The sequence below is a fragment of the Mugil cephalus genome, chromosome 14 (assembly GCF_022458985.1).
Source record: "Mugil cephalus isolate CIBA_MC_2020 chromosome 14, CIBA_Mcephalus_1.1, whole genome shotgun sequence".
NCBI lineage: Eukaryota > Metazoa > Chordata > Actinopteri > Mugiliformes > Mugilidae > Mugil > Mugil cephalus.
Window position 1 is genome coordinate 15,925,767 of NC_061783.1, and position 23,253 is coordinate 15,949,019.

General features: G+C 45.9%; 1 protein-coding gene across 3 annotated transcripts; it reads right to left on the reverse strand.

The window, feature by feature from the left end:
- Positions 1-127: 127 nt before the first annotated feature.
- Positions 128-22,698, reverse strand: LOC125020258 (adhesion G protein-coupled receptor B1-like). 3 transcript variants are annotated; one of them, XM_047605597.1, is made up of 32 exons: positions 22,188-22,698; positions 18,233-19,136; positions 17,165-17,314; positions 16,971-17,069; positions 16,666-16,827; positions 16,161-16,325; positions 14,944-15,108; positions 14,685-14,849; positions 14,465-14,566; positions 14,251-14,357; positions 13,953-14,147; positions 13,738-13,806; positions 12,609-12,717; positions 11,979-12,122; positions 11,807-11,876; positions 11,496-11,598; positions 11,041-11,084; positions 9,142-9,268; positions 5,790-5,893; positions 5,560-5,662; positions 5,297-5,447; positions 5,127-5,196; positions 4,947-5,013; positions 4,760-4,845; positions 4,435-4,606; positions 4,213-4,308; positions 4,054-4,093; positions 3,248-3,861; positions 3,117-3,152; positions 2,901-3,005; positions 2,611-2,661; positions 128-2,382 (listed from the first exon to the last, which is right to left on the reverse strand). In XM_047605597.1, exons 2-32 carry the CDS (start codon positions 18,933-18,935, stop codon positions 2,185-2,187), a joined length of 4,572 nt encoding a protein of 1,523 aa, XP_047461553.1. In that variant the 5' UTR covers positions 18,936-19,136; positions 22,188-22,698; the 3' UTR covers positions 128-2,184. The 3 variants fall into 3 exon arrangements, with proteins under 3 accessions (XP_047461553.1, XP_047461552.1, XP_047461554.1); XM_047605596.1 differs by having other exon boundaries at positions 16,666-16,830; XM_047605598.1 differs by lacking the exon at positions 2,611-2,661 and having other exon boundaries at positions 16,666-16,830.
- Between the last annotated feature and the right edge of the window lie 555 nt (positions 22,699-23,253).

A 23,253-nucleotide genomic window follows, 5' to 3' on the forward strand; every position in this document is an offset into this window, starting at 1 on the left:
CTGCGGGACGGCTGAATACGGGGAAGTTCAGTTCGGTCGTCCTGTATTTGAACCAGCACGAGACCCGACAGAGTGACACTCAAAGTGGCATTTATAAGTGAGTAATAAAGGATCACAGCTGCCCACGTTACGTAATATAGATGTGTGTTTTATTAGAAAGAAGTCACATTCATTTTGTGCTGTGAAAACTGTACATTTACAGGAGGAAAACGGAACATAAAAAAACAAGACAAGATAATACAAATGGGTATTCAATACAGGTAACTCGAGGTATGAGTTGGGCTGTGCGTAGGACAGAGGGATTTGAAGGGACAAGGGAATTGGCTGGTAGTACATACTGTTACTGATGAGGTTACAGTAACACATGGTTACAGAAGACATGAGGTTCAATTACCCGCCGCCACACAGCGGAGAGAGTAATTACAAATATCCTGAAGCACAGTTAAGAGATATTCATATTCATTCATTCTATATAATGTTTGCTTTATAGAAGTACAATTATCTACCTGTCACAGAGAACTCCAAATATGGAGTCTTGTGCTAACAAATCTCTAGCGAATAAATTCTTTGAATTACTAATACAGATTTGTCATACAATGTTCTCATAAAGCATTTGTATGCTCTGTAAATACGAGGAAGATGGTATAAAAATTTTGAAACATCCGTAAGAAAAATCTCTGCCTAAATCATAGTATCAGTCTTGCTTGAGCATCAAGCGCCCATCATATTGCACTATTTCACACTGATGGCTGAAAACACAAATGTGTTGAAGTCTTGAGGACCTGACGCTGAACTGGAAGTAATATCAGCGCCTTGGCTCGGTCCTAGAGTCCTGCAAGGCTGAGAAACAAAAGGGCGATGATGAGAGCCTTCGCTGAATCCCCTTGAATCCGCATGTACGACATGGAAGAGCCTACATCTTGTGCCAGCTGAGAGGGGGTGGGGTCCTCCACCTCCTCGCGTTTCCTTCCAGCATTTTCCAGAATGCACTGCTCTTCCTGTGTGAGAGTCTGTGTTTGTCCTGGTGCTGGTGTTTTGGTACTGAAGCAGAATACTGACGAAACCAGGAACTGTCGGATACCTAACCACCACCTCCATCACCACTCAATATGTTTGTCCCGATGCAGTCCAAATGAGCTCGAAACACATTGTAGATGCATTGAATCCATTTCTTTCTTTTTGTCTTTCTGTCTTTTTTTTTTTTTTTGGACAATACTGTTTGTCTTGCAGGTCACAGGACAAAAACAATAAATCTTGTGCCTGTCAATCATGAGGGTAATGGAAAATCTAAATATAGATCATAAGCATAGTAAAGACAGAAATAATGCTAATCAAAACACTGTAAATAATCACTGGAATAATAATAATTAAAAAAAAAACATGATCATAACAACAGTGAGAAGCACTATCAGCATGATCAAGCTTGCCCTCCAATAGAAGAGTTATAGTCTCAGCAAAGAGAGTCTCTTTTTCGGCTCTGGAAAAGAAGTTCCAGGTGTGAAGCAGGACAGACAAACGAACAAACTTGAGAAAATAAAAGGGTAAAAATGATGAACTAACCCACTCCACAAAAACTAAATGTGTACGCCCTTCTAATTAAGTGCAGAGTACTGGAGCACGGAACTGGTCCCTTATGCTCTCTTGCCTTGTCCTGTTTTGGAAGTGTAACTCGGCTGGAAGAAGAGCAGCCAAGAGTCCCGGCCGGCCCTCCCTGGAAGCAGGGAGGACGCGCCGCTTCAGTGTCATTTAATCGTTCTTCAAAGCTGAGTTGAAGGAAAAAAAGAAGCACAGACATGTCGACCACATCTTCTGAAACCCAGGCTGCAGGGTTCAGGAACACGCCAGTGAAGCGCTAATGGAACCACAGACAGTCCTGGTCCGTGGAGGCCACTGATCGCTCCACTAACCCATTGACCTTTAGAGCACTCCCGATAAGAGGTGCCGATAAGTCCACACAGAGAAGCTACATTAAACATCCCATCACCCCAATCTCCACTCCTCCATCCCTCCCTTCCACCTTCCCTTCTTGCTCTGGTTGAGGGTTTGAAGACACTGATTCTGGGACCTACTCTCATTCCCTCCCTTTCTTGGCTTCCTCTACTCTATCCATTTAGGATCCCATACCCAAACCAAAAAGGTGACCGAGGTGAAATCAGGTGGCATCGCTAGCCCCCTTCCTCCGCCTCAGACCTCCGTCTGCAGGTCAATGATGTCCTGTCCCACCAGAGGGATGGTGGTGCCGGCTTTCTCCCATTCCACAGAGTGCAGCTCCAGAGGCGAGGCAGCTAAGGGCTCCAGGTCTTTACGCACCCATGCGGGGGGTGACTGTGGTATTCCCCGGACTCCCTCCCATGGCCTCTCCAGAGGACCCTGCTGTTTGTCCTGTTGGAACACAAAGAGAAGCCACTTTAGCCGTTGTGTCACACATCGGGCCTGAGCAATTCCTGATGTAATCAAAATGAAATGGGCTCCATCAGAGGTGATTTGCTAATAACGAAACTCATGTTGCCACTTGGGCAGATGACTAGAGAGGCATGTGCAATATCTGATGTTGTGTCTTGTATACAAGGCTTTCATTTTGAAACTGTGAGGTTGTATATAAACACTCACGCTGTGGTTCGTTTTGTCACTTCCTCCTGAAGAGACACTCCATCTCACAGACTGTAAGAAGGAAGGAAGAAAATACATCCTTATTCAAATGACCTCCGAGTACTGACAACCATAGTCCAATACACTATGTTGTACATTGTTTTATCAGGTCATCTTCACATCAGAGAATGTTTTAGCAGTAACGTTGCCTCTGCACTTGCATTCGTGCTCTTTATTTTGGTTTGGTTTGTATTTCCTGAAAGTTGATGTCCATGGGAATGTGGGATGAGAACAGCGTTGTGATATGTTACCTTGCTGTCAGAAGCAGGAGACTCTCTGTCTTTCTCAGCGTGATGTAGCTTCCTGTTAAGGTCCTGGAACATGTTCTGGTGGCGTTTCTTGGTGTGCATTATTTTCTGAAGAAGACAAAATAAATTTTCACAAAATTAGCGCTTAAGTTAATGAATTTAACATACATTGTGTGCCATTTATAATGTTTCCAGAGAGGATATTCGAACATTGCTTACCTCAAAGTCCAGCTCAGCATAACGGGATTTTTGTCTCTGCAAAGAAAACGAGAGAAAGAAAATTGGTTAAGTTTCAGATGTTGGAAACCTCGAAAAAGAATATGTAAAACAACTATTAAATCTCCTCTTACCTCCAAAGAGCTCATGGAAAGAGTGGAGATGGTCTCACTCTTGGACATCATGGAGTTCATGGACTCGAAGGTGTTCTCCAGACTGCTGTGGGTGATGTGAGACTCGCTGGACATGTTGTGGATGTTCTGGATGGGAGAGTCTCTCTCTGAATACGACACGCTGACCTGGTCGGGGGGGATCGACTTCATCCCGAAGGCAGCCTGGGGCTCGGCGAAGGGTCCGCCGAGGTGCATGAGCCTGGCCTGCGGCAGCTGCTCCACGCTGATGTTGTATTTTGTCGGGTCATCTTTAGGCTTGGACCTCAGGGTGGAGGTGGTGTTGGGCATGAGGACGTAGCCGCTGCCGTCGGACATGCTGCCTTCCCGGCCGAGATCTGCATCCAACTGCTTGAAGAGCTCCCCTTCGCACACATACACAGGTTTCCCGCAGGAGGGATCGACTCCTCCTACCAGCCGGCTCTTCTCTCTCTTCAGGGTGAGGGTGTGGCTGGAGTATTCAGGAACAGCCTGCATGTGGCTCTTGCTGGGGTTGGATGGCAGGGTGTGGAAGTTGGAGCCCATGGGAAGAGGCAGCTGAGGAGGAGGCATCTTCTCTTCAGAGGAACTCTTCATTCCTTCAAAGGAAAAAAATGGGAGAGAGGGTTAAAAACGACGAAGAGTCATGTCACGTCTAAAACAAAATTCGCTTCAATAAACGTGCTCTCTTTTTATGCATGATCAGAGGTTTTAAGTGCACGGCTCACGGAGATTTACATGAAAATGGAAAAATGGTTAAGGGCAAGATGGGAAAAATAAAATCTGCTCACCTTGTCTGCTTGAATCTCCATCCTTTTCGTTATCAGACTGCTGATAAAAGAACAAAAAAAGAAACATTCTATCAGTTTTTAATGTATGCACATATTCATTTAGGGGCAAATGCAAGAGCCACTCAAGACATTAAAAAGGCAATAAGCCAAGAAATTTACCATATGCTGGGGGTGGCCATTGTGCAGGGAACTGCCAGAGTCTCCATTTCCATCATCCTTACGGTCAACTACCCTGCACTTTACAGCCTCCTGAACCTAATGAAGGGGTGGGAAAGTCAGGAAATTGTCCACTGTGCTTTAGCTTATGCAACCATATATAAAAAAAAATGTACCAAAACAAATTTCTTTTTTTTATTCTAAACAAACTGTTTTTTTTCTTACCTCTCTGCGCAGAATGCAGTGCACCATGACAATGATGAAGCCCTCAAGAGAGTCGAAGACGGCAAAGAGGATCTGAAAGAGGGCAGAGCGGCGGTCGGTGATGGCCAGGACGGCGGACATCCAGGTGAGGGCCAGGAGAGGCAGGACCACGCAGGAGCTCCACAGTGATGCCCTGCAGGGTGAGAAAAACAACAGATTAGATGCAACTCCTGTTGTGTGATTGCTGGGCTTGATATCAAAGCACATCATCAATAAACCCGTAATGGCACTGATGAGGGCGATAAGCACAATACTCCTGTGTGCAGAGGAGATCAATAAGACCTACCCGGCTCTCTCCTTCAGTTTCACGTCGGTGATGCCGTCCTTGGATACCAGCTTGTTGAAGACCAGAATACCAATGACCATGTTCACCTGTTTGCAAGGAAAATGTACGGAAGAGAATATATATAAGAACGGGTAATGCATTTGCAATGTGTTGAGGTGTAATGGGACATCAAAGTCGGAATACGCACCAAAACGACAGCAGCGGCGGGGCCGACAAACGAGTACAGGAGTCCGCCCTCGAGAGACAGCCAGCAGCTAGAGACAAGAAGGAAGAGAAATATTAATGCTTGAGCTAAAAGGAGCGATTTTTGAAAGAAATGCAGAAAAAAAAAGAGGATGCAGAGGTTGAAAGCTAAGAATAGACTTACTAGTTGACGGTGCCGTATCCCTTAGCCTTTGTAAAACCCACAGACACTGCCACCACCAGGGCAGGGAGGCCTGTAAGACAGAAAATATGCAAAGCAGGAATAAGTTGGAGCCCACAAGATCAAAAATCTACGGAGAGAAGAGAGGGTGAAGAAAAGGAAAGTGGCCTTACCCCAGCCCAAGCACAAGAAGCGCTTGCGGATGATGCGGTTGCGCAGACGACCAGTGACAGCCATGTAGGACTGCCAAGCTTCTGTCAGCACCCAGCAGAAAGAGGACAGGAAAAAGAAGTGCAGGAAGGCAGCTACAAGAGTGCACACCACCTGTGGAAAGGTGAGAAATACGTGTCAGGGGTGCTGCTGCTGCTTCCAAGTCCACACTGATTTTGAGAAAGGTTGAAAAGAGAAATTAGGATTTGATGGAAGTGCATCTTACCTTATTGCGAGCCTGAGTTTGTCCGACGAGAATGAGGGCATTGGAGCATATAATGGAGAGGCAGAAATTGATAAGGATGACAGAGCGCTCGGAGCGGATGTACCTAGAGTTTTTGGAAAAGGGAGAAGAAAAGAACATTTTTTTTATTGATGAGCAGGCGGAGGAAAGAGAAAGCACGGCCTCTACTGACATGGCCGGTCGTCGCTGGTGGGGCGGTTAGGGTTACTTACTTCCACACGGAGACATAGATGATGATGAGGAGCAGCAGGGTGAGAGAGGAGACCCCACAGCCAACGATGAGAGTCACGGACGGGAGCAGAGCCTTGTCCATGATCTACAGAGAGGAGACAAGACCGAGCGCGCCTGTTAGAGCAGATTACCAGCACACGCTCATGCAGAGAGAAAACCAGCAGTGAGAGTCACACGCAGAATACGAAGCCTCTGGCCGTGCGCTATCTGGAATAGCAGACAGCTCCCTGTGGGCAAACGGTTGAATGGCACAATCAGGCCACGGCTGAGGCAAGGTGACCCCAAGGTGAACATGTCAGAAAGATGGAGCGGCAAACTAAACAAACGGTCAGGGTCACTGCATTGGTCCATTGAGCTTTTGAGTCAGCAAATGAGGTGAGGAAGATACACACACATATATCTCTCTCTATTAAGCAGGCTGTTCAACTCCCAGGGGCAGCTGTGTTCAGCCATTACTTTGAGCTATACAGCGACCTTCTAGTAACTGACAGACATCCTGCACTCCTGTTTTTTTTTCTCTCTCTCCCCGTTAGATGTGCTGTTAGAATTTTTGGTGTATTTATGCCAACCAGCAGCTCCTTGTCAGTCCCTGGGGGAGTGAACAGGTGGACCATTATCACCTGCGCATTAATCTGCCACCACCTGTCCTTCTGATCTCTGACAGCAGCTTAGCGCTTGCCACTGCCAGCACCGGTGACCGTCCCATGTTTCAAAGAGCCCTGGCACCGAACCTCTGGTGGAGGAAACAGATCATAGACCTTTTTTTTTTTCCTCCCGTGTTGCTCGTTCACCTGGAGGGCCGCCAGGTCACTGCTGCACACACTCCAACCTCCTCGAGACTTCCCGAAACCTTTGCCGCTTCCCTAACGCGCCCGCAGATAATTGCGCAGTTTCACCGCATTTAGAATCTTTGTGTCACACCTGCTCACGTGGCTCTGATAAGGTTTCAAGTTAATCTAGCACCTCTGATCAAGCTGTCAACGCCGACAAGCATGTGAGCTGGATAAAAAAATCCCTCATTTACAAATGGTGTGATGATTATTTTTAGTAATGTGTTGAAAGAGGGAAAAAGATGAGAAGCAGCTCCTGTGGGTGAGTGAAAAATGGTCCCGAAATGTAATAAATCTACAGGTATCAAAGTAGCACTGACAAAGGGGAAGGAAAAAGGCACGGCTTTGGCCTTCTTTTGATTTATGGCGGCCATAAATCCTTGTATGTGGAGCACAGCTTCTAACACATTTGCCTCCGTTGATAGCGTCCCCGAGTTTAAACGGCAGAACACTGAGCCTTGAAGGATTGTTGCTCTCAATCTCTCAAATATGTGCCCCACATAGGCTCTTTCTGCTATCAAAGCACAGCTGGTGAAGTTCAGCCTATGGCAGCCAAAGACTAATTTAGTGTGGCAAATTTGTTCCCAAATCTATCCAACTACACCAGAAGCGCCCCAAAACAGATGGCGGATAGCAGACAGCGTTAAGTTGTCTTTCTGCTTTCACTGAATCTGAGGAAGGGGGGTAAAAAAAAAAAAAAAGTGGATACAGTATGTTCTGTTCCCTGTCTGTTCAGTCTATATCTGGGTTGAATCTTGTACCAAGGGCCGCTGAGTGATATTCAAACAGCCAGTTTGACCTAAATATGAAGCGTGCCTTCTGCCTGTCCTTGACCGAGTGTTCTCATTTTGAAACCTTAAGAAAGAAATATGTGCAGAGAACCCCTTCTGCGCAGCTATTTCTCTTTTTTAAATGACTACACCCGTGTTCAAGGGTATCTGCTGTGCTAACTATGTTTGCTGCTCCCGCGGGGCCGTCATGTGTCTAACACGCATACTCTTGAAATGAGACCATAACGAGGGAGAGCTAACGCACTGCAGTGTCTGGCTATGGTTCACATCTGTCTTTTTTCTGCCCCTCTTGCTTGTGTTCCTCATGCAGCTTCCAGGAAGACGTTATTGAAAATGTCCACAGCGCACATCAAAGAGAGGGATGGAGAGGCGGGTGGGGGGTGGCAAGAAAGGAGGAACCATCAGTGCATGACCAGACGTCTGTCTCTTATTGGTCCGCCTCTCTGGCATTTTCAGACTTGCTGCTGTGGCCGAAGAGGAAGGGGGAGTAGGATGAAGATGGGGAGGAGGAGGAGGAGGAGGAGAAGAAGGTGGAGGAGGAGGGGTGTGGATGTAATCGAGAATTCAGAGATATTGGCAGACGGAATGATCGGTGCAGCCGCCTTTCTTACTGGTTAAGAGGAGGTTGTGTGTGTGCAGCCTGTAACAAATATGAGAGGCGCTGTTCAGAGTGGCAACGGCAAGGCAAATCAAATCAGGATGTAAACAACAGGTTGGGGTGGGGGGTGGGGGTGGAGGTGTGCAACTGGGTTTAGCAGCAGAAAAACACTGCAGTCCAAATTCGTGAAGCTTGTTTTACCCCCTTCCCACACTCTAAATAGACGCGTGCGCACAATTGTGCACAATTATAACATATATTTCCACTCAAACTGGTACGTTGACTGTTTATTGTTCAATCAGACTTGAGCAGAGGTGGACAGAACACTTCCTCTGCCCCGGGGGTCTGTTCAGAGAAGAGACGAGGGTGGGGGGGTTGTGTTATTTTCCCCCCTCAGCATCTCAGTTATCAAAAATCTCACAGGCCGAGTTTGCGCTGCAGAAGCCGTTGCCAAGGCAACTGGAGAGCGAGCAGCTTTAGAGACAACACAGTCTTAAGGGGGAAATCACACATTGTCTTTGCGCATAAATATATACATATATACGGCCTTACACAACGTTTAGATAATTAGAGGCATTAAAGTTGCCCTACACTAACTCTGCATATATGCACGTTTCAAAGTCATGCATCATTAATTGATCAGAAAGTAATTTTGAGTGATCGGATTATTCATTAAAGGTCAATGCGATTTCACGCATGCAACTATAAGCTGTTTCCCAGTGCATGCGACAATAATTATTTTTGTAAATTATGTTGCTGGCTGCAAGTAAATTAGCATTACATTAAGAAGCCCGTGCAAAAATAGACAGGCTACAGTGCAGCTGATAATGTTCTGATTTTAAAGCCCGAGTTCTGGCAATATCAACATGCTGCTCGTTTATCTTTCTCCACCCCGATAAAAAAGGCTGAAATTCCCCGATCAGAGGCACCTGCACGGAGACAAAGACGCGCTGGCAGGCAGCGCTACAGCAAACCGCTCGAAAACAACAAGTACAACACGATTGCGCTGCACCGCATTCACACAACACACCGCTAGAAAATCAAAATCACACACATTTCACATGCATGGCGGAAAAACAAACCATTCCATGTCGAGAAGAGAAAGACGACTTACCGAGTCGAAGTTGACGCGCGCTAAAATGGCGAAGGTGGAGAGGCTGTCACACACGCATTTGGTTCTGAATGAATGAACAGGGACCGCTCTGCAGCTCCGAGCAGACCAAGACCCAAGCAGAGAAGAACTGCACAAGGAGAGGGAAAGGCAACAGCGGGTTAGGAGAGGAGAGCTCTGACAGACTTCTCATGTGAATGTCTCTTTAGGGATTTTTAAAATGCATTTCTTTTTGTTATGAATGATGAAAAAATATTCTCCTTGAGGTGGAGTCACATGAATATGATTTTTTTTTTTTTTTTTATAACGCCACACAGATTTTCTTTCCTTTTACATAGCACAATACTTTGAGGAAACATTTTGTTCAGCTTCATTTGAATTCCTTCATTCCTTTTGACTTTTACATGTGCGTGATTAACAACCATCTGTGCCATGATTAATCGGGACAGGCCTCCATAAAAGTCATCATTACTCCTCATGTGCAATCTTTCTTCAGAAAACACGAGATTAATTTCAAGGTTTGTCCAGCTCACTGGAGACAAAGAACAAAGTGTTCCTTCTTTTTTTAAAACAAAAAAGAAGGACGGTGACTTGAAGAGAGTCTGAATTATGATTCTTTTCTCCATTTTGAGAAATCCTGCACTGCAATATCTGCATGTGTTTGCAAGCAGCAGCAGCAGATGCAAGAGAGCACAGAGGACTTTAAGCAACACCCCGAGGCACTGGTGAATACAGTCCGGTGTTATAGCCAGCGGGTCCAGCCGACAGCCACAGGGCCAAAGATATTCTGACTGGAGGCTTCACTGCCCTGTTTAATGTTGCATCCTTGATTGTGGTGCAAAGGCCTAAAAAATCATCAGTTAGTGCCAAACAAAAAGCTGCAGATATTTTTTGTTCTGCATCCGTCTGGATAAAGTCCAACGACGGAGAAACTAATGGACCGCTTCCTGCGATGAGAGTGCTCTCAAACATATGCAGCGCGCTCAAACAAACAGTGACCCCGAACTCCGCCATCAGCCACTGTCTCTATCCTGCAATTAATCACATCCTCTGTCAAAAATGAATCTAATTTGACTGGAGGCACATCGCCCTCCCTCTGAAAGTACATGAGTTAATTACATTTTCTTTCTTCAGTTCGTTTTTGCGTATGCTCAGACTTTGGTCGCGGGGGTTTATTTGGTCCTGGTGCATTTTCATTTTCTTATCACTCCCCCACAAGCGCACAGATACATCCGAAACCAAATGCTCCGCCTGTGTATTGTTTCGGGAGGGCATAAGGGGCCTGAGGCTGACTGATCCAGGCCAAGCGATTCAGATGCATGTGAGCAACTTTACAAAAACGCTGCAGCCATAACATTAACGTGACTGACAGGTGAGGGAGTGAGAGCTCGCCTTCTCTCTCTAGGCTGACATCTGCAGTGTGAACTACATAAGCAGCGCCGTATATGATGAGGTTAGAAGTGTTGCCTGCCTGTGTATGTTTCTTTCTTAAGGATGTGGTTCGCTTAAAGCGACGCAGGAGATTGAAGTGTCACTCAGTCAAAGCTGTTGCCATCAAGGCTGTCATTTCTTAGGTCTGTATGCTTGCTATGTGGTAAGTATGTGAGACAGCCCGAAAGGCTTCTGGCTAGGAGAGATGGGTCAACGTGAACACACCGTGGCGTCCCTCAGATATGACTGACATGAAAAATGGATGAAAGATTATTGCCTTCTCTCTGGCGAGTGTGCTTTAGGACTGTGAGGGGGGAGGGGTGAATGTTCAGTGCAGTGACAGGCACAAGGATGAAGGGGCCTGATATATATATATATATATATATATATATATATATATATATATATATATATAAAAAAGATGCAAGTGATTCACACTTAAGAGGAAAAACAACTGTGGTCAACACTTACGTTTCGCTCTCATCCCAGGAGAGGCAAGTCTCATTCATGGTGCCCTACAAAAGAAGAGGCAGATGGAGAAGGCCGTGTGAGGAATCTCTTCATAAAAGGGAAATGAGTAGGTTGGGACACCTTACTATAAACGTGTGAGATGCAACAGCTTGCTGCCAGCCACCTGCCCACGTTTCTCACTGCCCTCCCTCGTATTGCATGCACGAAACTAAAAACGGCCCCTTATCAGCTGCAGCGACTAATAATTTTTGCGCACGTCTTATCGTCGTCATGAGCTGACCGATTGCTGCCGCCACCTTTGCCAAGTTTCAACCGACACAAGTAGGATAAGTAAAAAGTCACAGTGTCACGGAAATGTCAGCAAAATGTCAGTCCCTGTGCACTGAACAAACACCCAGAGGGGGGCTGATATTTTCGTAGACCTCCGTTAGACTGCAAAACCATTAGGGACTCACATTATGGAGGTGGGGGAATTCGATCTCGACGGGGGACGACAGGAGATTCGGGGTGGGCTTGACAATAACGGTCACCACCTTAGAGTTGAGCAGGGTGGTGTTACTATGGAGAAAGAGGAAATAACAGCAGAACAAATTAGCTCCGGTATGATATACAGTATATCCGTGCAGCATTGCAACAAAAGCATAATCATGAATCTAAGAAAATACAAGACTATAGGAGTTTTTTTCATTTCCTAAGGGCGCCATCTTGTGACCAGAAAGTATATTACACGGAAGTCTAGTTTCATGCAGCTGAAAAATGTTGTTACCTCTGGAAGGACAGGATAGAAGCAAGGTTTCTGTAGAGGACAATGCCAGTCACAAAAGCATCATTGGCATCTGGGGGAAGCAAAGGAAGAAAAAAAGGCCCACTCAGAACCACATTCATACAACGGCACATTCCTGTATCTTTTAGAATTTGATGTATTCGCCTGATCTTACCAGATGATTCAATAGCCAGAGCATCGCGGGACACTGAGATCTTCTCCTCAGAGGTTCTGACCCAGTCCAGCATGCCTCTCCAGCCCTTCACAGGGAAGGTGAAGTTGGAGCTTGTAGTTGTTGGACGCTTGTGGATGCTCAGAACTGAGGGCAGAGATTGAGAAACCACGGGTTTTATTAGCGGGCAGGGATAATCATCTCAAATGTCTCTACGCTGTGATGGCTTGAGAACTGCCTGAATGAACTGATGCAAGTAGTGCCAAAGACATTCTAGTGAAATGTGACCGTAATAGCCGCTTAATCCGGCCACAAAAGTCACACAAGAGTGATTCAGCATGTGACGTTTACATTTCACACTCAGTTATTCTTGCAGTGCTCAATAAGTTTGTGCAAAAGCCATATAAGCGTCGTGCCAGATGCACTTTCGCAGCATCTCTAAGATGGCACAAGTCGCACGGTACAAGCGATGAACTTGACTGTCTGTCAGAGCGATAACTGATGCATCTGCTGCTGCTGCTCATAAGGACTCGGGCAAGATTAAGATTGATGGTGGACCCTGGCTGGAGAGAGGACAAATCATCCCAACTAGACACAAGCAGAGAGCTGCTGCCAGAGGATATTAGGGCTCACCTAAATTCTCGGTGACTTCATAAATGTCCTGGAAGCCACTCATTTGCATACCGATCATGTTCACAAAGTCATCAACGAGACGGAGGAACTCTTTGATGCTGGCACCCATCTAGACACAAAAGAAGGAACAGAGATAGAATCAGAGATAGAGAACATTGGAAAAAGGCGACAAGGACATATTCTTCTCATTTTATTTTACGTAAGTGGTTTAATTGCACACTTGAGCAAGGCCATGGTTTATTGAAAAGATGACCATTTTTAGATTTCCTACTCTCGTTCTAGTCCAGCTAGTACTTTTTCTTTCAAAGTACTCAGCAGTGGTTTGCAAAAAAAAGAAAAAAAGAAGAAAAAAAAAAGCACACTCCTTGCTGCTATGCAACCTCAGAACTTCCTTATGGCCATAAATGGGCAGGCTGTTGATTCATAGTCAGTTTTTTTTTTTTTTTTTTTGTCCTCGCTCTCTCGTTCGGTGGAAGGGAGGGCTGCCTGACTTGCGTATCTCTGACGCAGAACCGCAGCGATGTGGGCGCAAGGTGTATGCGATGTACTGTCTGTGTCTCCTTACAACAGCCATCAGTATGTAGGATGGCACGGAGGCTCACAGATTGCAGAGTGGGAGTAGTGATTTTCCCTGATTCAGTGCCACTCTCTCTATCTCCCCTCGCTGTCACCTTGGAGTGCTTTCTTCTGTTGCAGTGGCCTTGGTAATTCACCCGCCTGTTTTCAGTTTTCGCACAAACACGTGTTCACTCTCTTCAGCTCCTCGCTGCCTCCCGAACTTTTCTATCTGGTTGCCTCGTCTATCTTAGGGAACTTAATTAGCAGGAGCTGTTTCTTCACCCGCTTTAGCAGGAACACTGTTAGTGCGTCATGAAAGTGGGGAGAAACTATGTCAACAGGTGGTCGAACACAACAAACTGTAGCTGTAAGAGTAATTATGATCGAATTAGAACTGAGTAGGTTAGTCTAGATTATGTGTTTGTCCAATTTGAGATGATTTTCTCTTGACATTCTGTTTAGGTGAGTTTTAATGAGTGCATCTGCACTGGCCATTTGTAGTCGAACCCTTCAAATCACATTTTAAATTATCATCCCATTCCCTGGTCATATACACCCTCTTATCACGTACCAGCTGTGCTTCTTCCCATTTGTCACGATGTTCCTCCTTCAGTAAGTTGCTGATGGTCTGTACATAATTCTGGAGATCATTAAAATGGAGACAGAGGTGTTAGAAGATACCAAATCCAGCTTGATTGGACACTATTTCTGTCCAGAGATGATGTGAAGGACGTATTATTTTTAAATATGCACACAGTCACGGCCGGGCACGTTTCAATTTCTCACCTCAACATCAGCGTTGCTCAGTCTCAGCCTGGTTCCCTTGTAAAGCTCGGTGGTGTTCTTGAGGATTTCCATAACGGCCAGGAGGTCGCCGCTGTACCTGGCACCTTCATCGCTGGAGAACCTCAGACGTGAAATCACCTCAGCGACACCATCCACGCTCTGTCCCATCTGAGCTTTGCCGAGGTAGTCCCTTGACTGCAAATGAAGCGTTGAGAGGTTAAAACTTTGACTCCAATACTGGGAAATGAGAAGAAAACTAATGTTTGGCGTTTTAGTTATCCATGCTTTGAGGGCTTACCAGCATCTGAATGTTCTCATAGTTCTTGGAGACACACTTGATGTGAGTAGGGTTCTCCCAAGAGGCAAGGCCTACAGCATCAAGGGTGCACCGGCGCAGAACCAGACCTGTTCACAGGAGAAAGCAGATTATTGTTGTTGGCCTAATGTGAGATGATAAACAGCACATGGCAAAGAGCAAAGACCAAGCACATCCAGCATCGATGTCACCGTACCTGAGGCATCAGCAGGGCAACCAGTGGCAGCCATGTCTCCAGCTGGGGTTTTCTTCCACACAACATCACCAGTGTTCTGCTCAGGGCAGATCTCATGGGGCTCTAAAGGGTTCACATTAGCATACATGGTGAGATGATTAACCCATCTATACCCTTTGCTTTTACCTCAACATTGTACAGTGTTGAAACTACACTTATTTACTGCATCAGAGCCACTAACCAGGGCATCTCTTCTCACTGCAACGCTTCTGTTCTCCTGTTTCACCGGGGCAAGGTTCTCCTCCAAAGAAAGGTCCTTCACAAACTCTCTGTCTCTGCTGGATGCCTCCACCACATGTCTTGCTGCAGCTGCCCCACGTGCTCCACGAATGCCAGCGCCCATCAACTGCAGAGAATGATCCACACCATGAAATCTGTACTTTCATGCAGTTTCTTTCTCTTTTACCTGCAGGTTCAGTGTGAAATTTGCTTTTATTTACCGGGACAATCTTTCAGGAAGCAGTTGGCAGTCTCTTTCCAGCCGCCGTGGCACTCTGAGCCCCCATAAGACGGCCCGTTGCACTCCCTGGTTCTCTGCATGGTGCCGTTGGAGCAAGAGGCAGAACACGCAGTCCAAGCAGACCACTCGTTCCAGGATCCGTCCACTAGAGGGAGGTAGAGGAACATACATATGCAAGAGCATTACAGCCGGTGTGGCGACAAGAGAAGACCCTCAGGCCACAGACATCAAGCCAGAAGATTTAACTTGAAACTAGAGTGAAGTTTTTCGAAATTATGAGCATTACTGCAACTGACACTTTTCTAATTAAATAGACCAATTGTGCACTCATGCACACGAAGAGATTTCTTTCTTTCTTTCTTTCTTTCTTTCTTTCTTTCTTTCTTTCTTTCTTACAGTACAGCTATAAAACCTCTATAATAAAACACCTTTCAGATTATTATTGCAGGTTTAAAATGGGAAGTACAACAGCCCTGGAAAGATTGAAAACTCTATCGCAATTAAATGATGCCTTGCAAAATTGTAAAATAAATGGGGGGGAAAATGACACTGGTCGAATTAAAAAGAAAAAAATCTATTATGCTAAATGGGCCATTGAGGTTGACTTAATTTCCTAAGCCTTTCTGTTTCAAATGAAATTTATAATCATCTCTCAATAATGACCCTGAGCCCCCTCTCTTTCGAAGTTAACATTAAATCAGCTGTGCCGCATAGAGACATCTGCTGATGGTAAAATGCAACTGCAACAAGACAGTATTCTGATGGAGGAATCACTTTTTACATAAAGGCACTATGACGATAAACTAAAACTACAGCTGTGACTTTGAAATGAGATGCACCTTTTCAGCGCACGTGTAGGTGGCAGAGTTTGGAAGAACTAAACTTCCAACAGGCTGAGTGACCATGAGTGAAGTATGAGTCACTGGTGGCTGTTATAAAGCCACTGACTAATACCCACAGAGGCTTTAATTCATATGCGTCATATATAATGTCAACCTGCCACTACAGTTGCTGTTTGTGACGGTGGTGATGCCAATAAGTGGTTTAATTAGATCTCATATCTGAATCAGATACCCGGAGGGTTAAGTATGACAGTCTGAATATGCTGTCATGGATTTGAGAACAATAGGAAGAGAACAAATTGCATAATGTATGCAGTGTTGGGAATTTTCATCCCAAAAGAGAAGAAAGACTCACCTGGGCAGACAGCAATGTTGCAGAACTTGGTTTGTCTTGTTGGGCCGCGGCAAGGCTCTCCTCCATTCTGGGGCAGCTTGCATGTGCGGGTACGGTCACGATAACCACGACCGCATGTGGACGAGCACAGACTCCAGGGGGTCCACTCATCCCAAGCACCATCCACTAAACAAAGGTATTCTGAATTAACTGGAGGTTCATAACATTTACAAGGAACAGAAACATTGCATAAACTCTCCACTAGGTGGGGCAGTTCTTTACACAACACCATTGCTCTATTTCCTCAGGAATGGAAGCCTATTTTCCACAATCCAATCTCAGTGTGTGAAGCTCAAAAATGCCCCTCTAACTTTTCCTTTGTGACTGGTGCTGTACAAAGGAAAATCATTAAGATATAATGGCTTCTACCCCTGTTGTGTCCCTAACCTTTTCTAGATCACACTTTTCCTCTGTTCTTTCATCTCCCTGCCACGCTCACGTAAGAGCGGAAGAACCGGACACTCACCAGGGCAGACGGCTGTGTTATTGCATGGCCTGTTCTCGCGAAGGGGTCCTGTGCACTGAGTGGTGAAGGAGGAAGTTGCACAGACGCGGGAACGGCTCTGCCAACCCTCGCCGCAGGTGACTGAACACGAACTCCAGGTGGACCACTCATCTGTCTTAGCATCTACTGTGAACACAGTCAGTTAGAGGGTCATCAAACTTTAACACTGAGATAGAACAAGAACGTTTTGTTGTGGTTTCCTGTGATTGATATTTTAATTTTTTTTGGTGAAATTCCCCTCTGAAAACAAGACTTCGCTGTCTCACCTGCTTGGGTGGCAACAACTCCGTGGTTAGCATCATCAGCATTGTCTCTCTTCAAACCAATGATGGCCCGCAGACCCTGGCTCCTGTTGCGCTCTTTGCCTGAGAAAATTGGAAAATTGCACCATTACTACATTGAATCTGAGCCACCTGCAGCAGGGCTCCAAATTAAATGAGTGCATTACAGGTCGGCTTACCAATGCAGGGCTGGGGGTTGCAGGCACGCCCTTCTTCAACCGTTCCCTCGCACACACCATCTTCGGGCTGGCAGTTTCGGCTGCGCACCTGTACTCCGCCGCCACATTCCTGGCTGCATACGGACCAGCGGCCCCAACCAGCCCAGCCCTCTGCGAGAAGAGACAGGAAGAGAAAAAGACACTGAGCACGGTTGGAAAGTGACTGTGTTGCATGTAATTGTAACTGTAATTGCAGTCTGGCTGAGACTGGGTTCTGTAAAATTTGACATTTATGCATTCTTTGTGCAGAAGGTGCACAAAAGATGAGTCAGCAAACATTCTCTAACCTCATATGTGGAAAGACAGGAAGTGAGTAATATTTATTTTATGTGCAGAGAATGAGCAAGGACGACTCTTTGTGAGCAGAACGGAGCACTCAAGCCATTTGAAATGGTGATTGTTTGCTTTTAACCACTTGGTGTGAACCATGGCGGAGTGAGCGGTTTGTGAGGCTGACTGGCGGGTTGCTATGACGACCTGAAGTGCAGCGCTTCGATTTGTGCCTCTAGCTGACTGTGAGGTCTTTGTGCTCCTTTCAGTTCCCCCCACTCCCCCCAATCTAACTCACAAACATGCCCTCTATCTCACCCTAATACCCTGACTTCTTGCTTAACGTCGAGCCCAACAAGCCAGTCTGACACAAAATGAAGAGCTGGCGATGTGTGCGGTTCAGGAGGTCCTGCCACTTAGGCCTCCTGATGTTCTGGCAAATATCTCTAACACCTTTCATTAACTTCCCATTACTTGTTGGCTTCAAAGTTCCCACTGTTTGCCTGTGCCCCTCCTCTGCAGACATGGATCATTACCCTCTGCAGCTATTAAGTGATAGCTCGGGCTGGAGGCAGCCAACACACCTTTGGGATCTTGAAGAACATACCCTGCCAACAGTCTAGCCAAGTTGACGCTATTGTAAAAAAAAAAAACACACCTGAAGAACACAGCGTCTTTGCTTGGTTCTTTTCTTGTTAAATGTTTAGATAAACCTCTTGACATTTAGTTTTAAGAGTGTAAGAAATTAATCAAGCTTACTGATGATCTCAGCGTCGCGTCCGTTGTCTCTGGGAACGGGAAGGCATTTCTCAACGTAGACACCGCCCCTGTAGCAGCTTCCTGGTTTCCTCTTCGGGGCCTCCCAGCACTGGCATGGGGTGTTCATGATGCCACAGGGATAATCGTGGGTGCTACTGGACAGGCACTTCTCCAGCCACTGGCACAGCATCTGGCAAGCGGGCATACTTGGGTTCCTCTTCCCCACGACCAGAAACTCAGCCTTGAACTCGCTGACATCATTCTCTCCCTCCACCATCTCCAGGCCGTTTCTTGAGGCAACCTTGCGGATCTGCAGGAACTGCTTGCTAGACTCCAGGTAGGTGACCGTTGTTGAAGCGTCGCAGAGCCGGACCACCTCATCAAAGCTCTCCATACCCAGGTAGGTGCGAGAGGTCTCGATGAAGGAGTCGAACTGGAAGGTCCTGATCTGGCGGGGCACGCAGGTGTCGGTGGGCTTGGTGATTTTCATGTAGACAGTGTAGCGGCGAGGATCTGGATTCTGCAGGGTCCAGGAGCACGGGGTGGAGGGCAGGGTGGTCGTGGAAGAGAACACACCGAAGAAGCGGCTCTGTTCCAGGGTGGCACAGGTGGCAGAGGCCGGTCCGGAGGGAGTGCAGTGGGTCAAACCGAAGAAGAGCAGGGCGAGGGCCACGCAGGGGCCGGTAAAAGCTGACCGCGCCATTGGGTCGGCTTAGATTAGAGGTTGATTGATCTTGTTTCTGTGGTTGCTGGTTTAACCAGGGTGGTTTCTTTGACTTCTTTGTTGCAAGTTACTGCACTTGATTCAGATCTCTTGGTTATCTTCACAACCCCTCTGAATAATTGTTGGATTTGTAGGTTTTAGTACAGCAGACACTCTGTCATGTCTGTACCAGAGAGGGTGCTGCAGAAAAAGAAGGAATGAAGTAGAGAAAAAATGTATCAGTATGCACAACTGAAGTAACAAAGACAAGTTATTACTATGTGTAATAGGATCTTTCTCCAAATACAATGCACTTTTTTCAAGAATATTCATGAGAAGCTTTTGATTAGATATATTGTTTGACAGATATATATGCCTCAGGAATGTGCAAATGATCTGTATCACAGTGTTTCAGAGTATATTCACTGATCTAAAATGCCCTGTTCTTTGGGACTTAATTGTTCAGGCAGTGCAATTAGAGTCCTTCACAGCAAGCTGGTTTCTCCCAGCTTTTGCTCTTTCCTCCCACACACCGAACTGTACTGCGAATTATGTGCGTCAGTCTGACGCCCATAGAAGCATTGCCGCTGGCAACAACAGACGCCTATTAGTTCCATTATTTGAGCTATGCACTCCTCATATTGAGTGGTAAACAAGAGAAAAGGCTAGTCTGTGTCTGTGGTGAGGTGTGCTTACATACCCTGCTGTGGCATTTCAAATATGATCTCAGGAGTATTTCCTGCATTGCCAGAGCATTAAGCAAAAGTGATGTGAGTGACTAATGAGTCTGTCTGCAGAGTCTCTCTGCACATTAAGGTAAATGCATGCACGCTGGTGCAGATGCATGCACACTTTACACGTGTATTCACTAAAACATACTCTAATCTTTTCCTTTGTCTGGAGCTCACTTTATTTTGTGCAGTCTCTGGCTTTAAGCATTGTAGGACTAATCCTGCTGAGAGAAAGAGCGCACAGTCACTGTCGAGGTATCTGCACTCGACTGGACCAATAGAAGTAAAGGGATAGATACTCCTTGGAGCTCAGATGAGAATAAGAAACGCTGTTGCTCGGCAACATCTTTTTCCACGGAGTGACGATTACACTTCCCCTTTTCATGTGTGTCTCATTATTGTGGACATCTTCCTGACTGTATGCAATGCATCAGTTGTGATACGGCATAGGATGGCATCTGTATATTGCAGTAAATGCCTGTATTTGCTCTGCATGACCAAGTGGTTAATCATAAAGATGGGGTAGTGCAGATCAGGCACAATTGATGCCTATAGCGACAGTCACTTCGAGAGGCACCTGCACTTTTCAGGCAGAGAACTCATAATTGCGATCCTCACATCTCTTTTCACATCTCTCCCTCCCTCTCCGTGCCGCTCTAACCCTCCCTCTCATCTCTATGAGCAACAGCAAAGACCTCTGCTTTGTGTCGGTGGGTGTCTCTCTCCCGCCTCCCAACAACCGGAAGCTCCGTGAATGGGCATCTGATGAGGCACAGAGTAGAAGAGAAAGGTCCAGCTGTCATGGGAGAACTTGCTGCTCACTCCCCCCACCCCCCAACCCCCAACCCCACCCCCACCCCACCCGTTCTCTCTGTCCCTTCCCCTTGCTTGTCCACTTGCTGTCGTCAACAACATTTCTGCATAGCAGGTAGTCTGTGCATAGCGGCCAGATTGTTGTTATGGAGACGGGGTTTATTTTTTGCGGATCGTTGTGAGAAACACAGAAACTGCAAAATAACCATCAGCGACATGCTTTCTATTTATGTAGGCGTGCAGAGTTTTGCACAAGCCTGCCTTATCCCAGATACAAGCAAGGTTTGCACAACTCACACTGGGTGTATAAGAAAGAGAAACAACGTAATGCTGTAAAGCATAACAGACATGCACAAGGTTGATGAGATGTGGCATTTTCACCGGTGTTGGTGAACAGGTGGTTAAGGTGGTTACATGACTACTTGAACCAGAAAGCTGTACAACAAATATCTGAGGTATCCCTATGCAAAGATTGATGTGTGATAAAGCCAGCAATAAAATATAATGAATTAAGACAAAATGATTAAAGTTCATCTAATGCTACACTGTGGCAGCTGGAAGATGATTTTTAGCCAGACTCATGATAGTTAAGCTGTGACATTTGAGCTTTATGAATGTTGTTCAAGAATATTTCCCTACAATCTCATTCTCTGTCCGTAAGTGCAAAGACACATGATTACAATAATGTTTCTTTCCTTTGGAAGTTTCTGAAACAAGCTTAGGCAAAGTCATTTTTAGTAGGCATTACAGGTCATCCTTCATCCAGGCATTGCTCTGCTTTTTCTTTTTCTGCAAGTACTTGCACACATGTGCAAGAAACTTTAAAAATGCTTTGCTGCGAATCTGAGTCAGCACGAACAACGTAACTAAACGGATCACTGCAGGTTGCTGATACAAACTCTGTGCAGCTTCGGGGCAAGGTTTTACGCATGTGTTTGTAAATTCTGACTATGCGCTGGTGGCATGTATCTGTGAAATAATTTCTTAGAAATCTTAGAAAAAGTGAAACAAGCAAGCAAATAAAACTCTCATTGGGTTATTCACTTGCACAGTCTTTGCTTAATGCTGTACAAGTGATTGAGGCAGTCCGTCTTTAATCTCTAACACATTCAGGTATCGCTGTAAAAGCATCTGCAATAGAAAGTGCTTTGATGTGTTGTATTGCATCTTACAAGTTGCAGTATTGTAACATCTTTCTAAACCACACCCAAAGTTGCAGTCTAATCTATACAAGTATACGAGAAAGTTCTCTGTCAACCTGTTGCCACACTCTTAGTTTCTGCCGTTGTCAGATCGCCTCACCCAGTGATATGACAGTACACTAGTAGCAGAAAACGTCTGTCCTACTCGAACTTTCGAACAGATCTGCAAGGAAAATTTGAGAACAAACAGTGTTGCCGGCTGAAGATGAAATATGTCAAGCAAAAAGCGGTGCGTTAGAACCACGTTGCTTGAACATTTCAGCAGAGCTGAAGCAGGCTGAGAGAGTTGAAAGAGTTTCAGAACCACGGACAGCGACTTTTCACTGACGGTTCAGCTGAAACAGGCTGAGACGCTGCAGGACAACACGAACCACACATCCTCACTTTGTAACTTTCCGAGTCCGTTTACTCCTCAGCCACATGTGCACGAAACATGGCAACGGCGACATGTACTCACAAAAAAAAAGACATTTAAGAGAACAGAAGCGTCAGGAAGACTTCCTTACCTCGAAAAACGTTTCTTTGAAGTCTTGTCAGTGGCTCTCTAACCGGTCCTCCAGGCGTCTGGATCTGGACTCGGGAAGCAGCTGCTGAGTGTATCTCAAAGTCTGACTCGACTCAAAGTCTTCAGATCTGCGCTCTGGCCAAAACTTTCGCAGTGTTTGAAGCCGCGAAAAGAATGCGCCAGGTCCAAGCCCGACCCAAGCTGGGTCGATCCCAAGTTTCAGTGCAGTCCACTCTCACAAGCAAAGAAAAAATATAGTGACTCTAACCAAACTCCAAAGAGTTTACTACCAACTTTGTTTAGCTGCTATATCCAGAGAAACTGGCGTATAGCGAAGTGACAAATTGGTTGTATCGGAGCTCCAGCAGACAGTCCGTAGAACCAAACGTTGTGGTCTCGCTTGTCTTTTCGTTCTAAGCTCCAGGATAAATGTTGGTACTTCTACTCCCGGCTTCGGAGTCTTCTTGCTTGTGGTCTTTGCACTGCAAGTGGGTCCAGTCTGAGTGTAGCTTGTGGCCTGCACTGGGAGATATATATCCAACCCCGCCCCCCCTGCTTCTAGCCGGAGTCAGTGCGTGGATGGAGTGCTGAAGTGAATGAGACAGCACCAAGGCGGGGGGAGTGTGCGGGGGAGACGTGTTTGTGTGTGCGCGCGTGTGCGTGTGTAAGTGTGAGAGTGACTGTGTCAGAGCTCGGAGGAGGGAGGGAGTTTGAATCTGAAGAGAGGGGAGGGATCTGTGCAGGGAGACAGAGACAAACGATTATGAACACCAAACTACGCAGATATCAACGCAGAGCCAAAGGTACCGGAAAGAGGATCAGCGCGGACGAAATACAGAGATGAATTGATAAACGAAAGTGACCGCACACCTGAAATTTCCAGAACATTGCGCATAGGTCCACTTGTTAAACCGTGATCATTACATAATGATAATTAATTAGATGTTTAATCATTTGTTATGTCCGGTACAATTCAATTAGAACAGTGTGGATTCATTCAGGATAAAGATGTTTGTAGGGTTAATTAAAAGGCAATCAAAGTTATTGACTGGTCACGTGGGGGATAT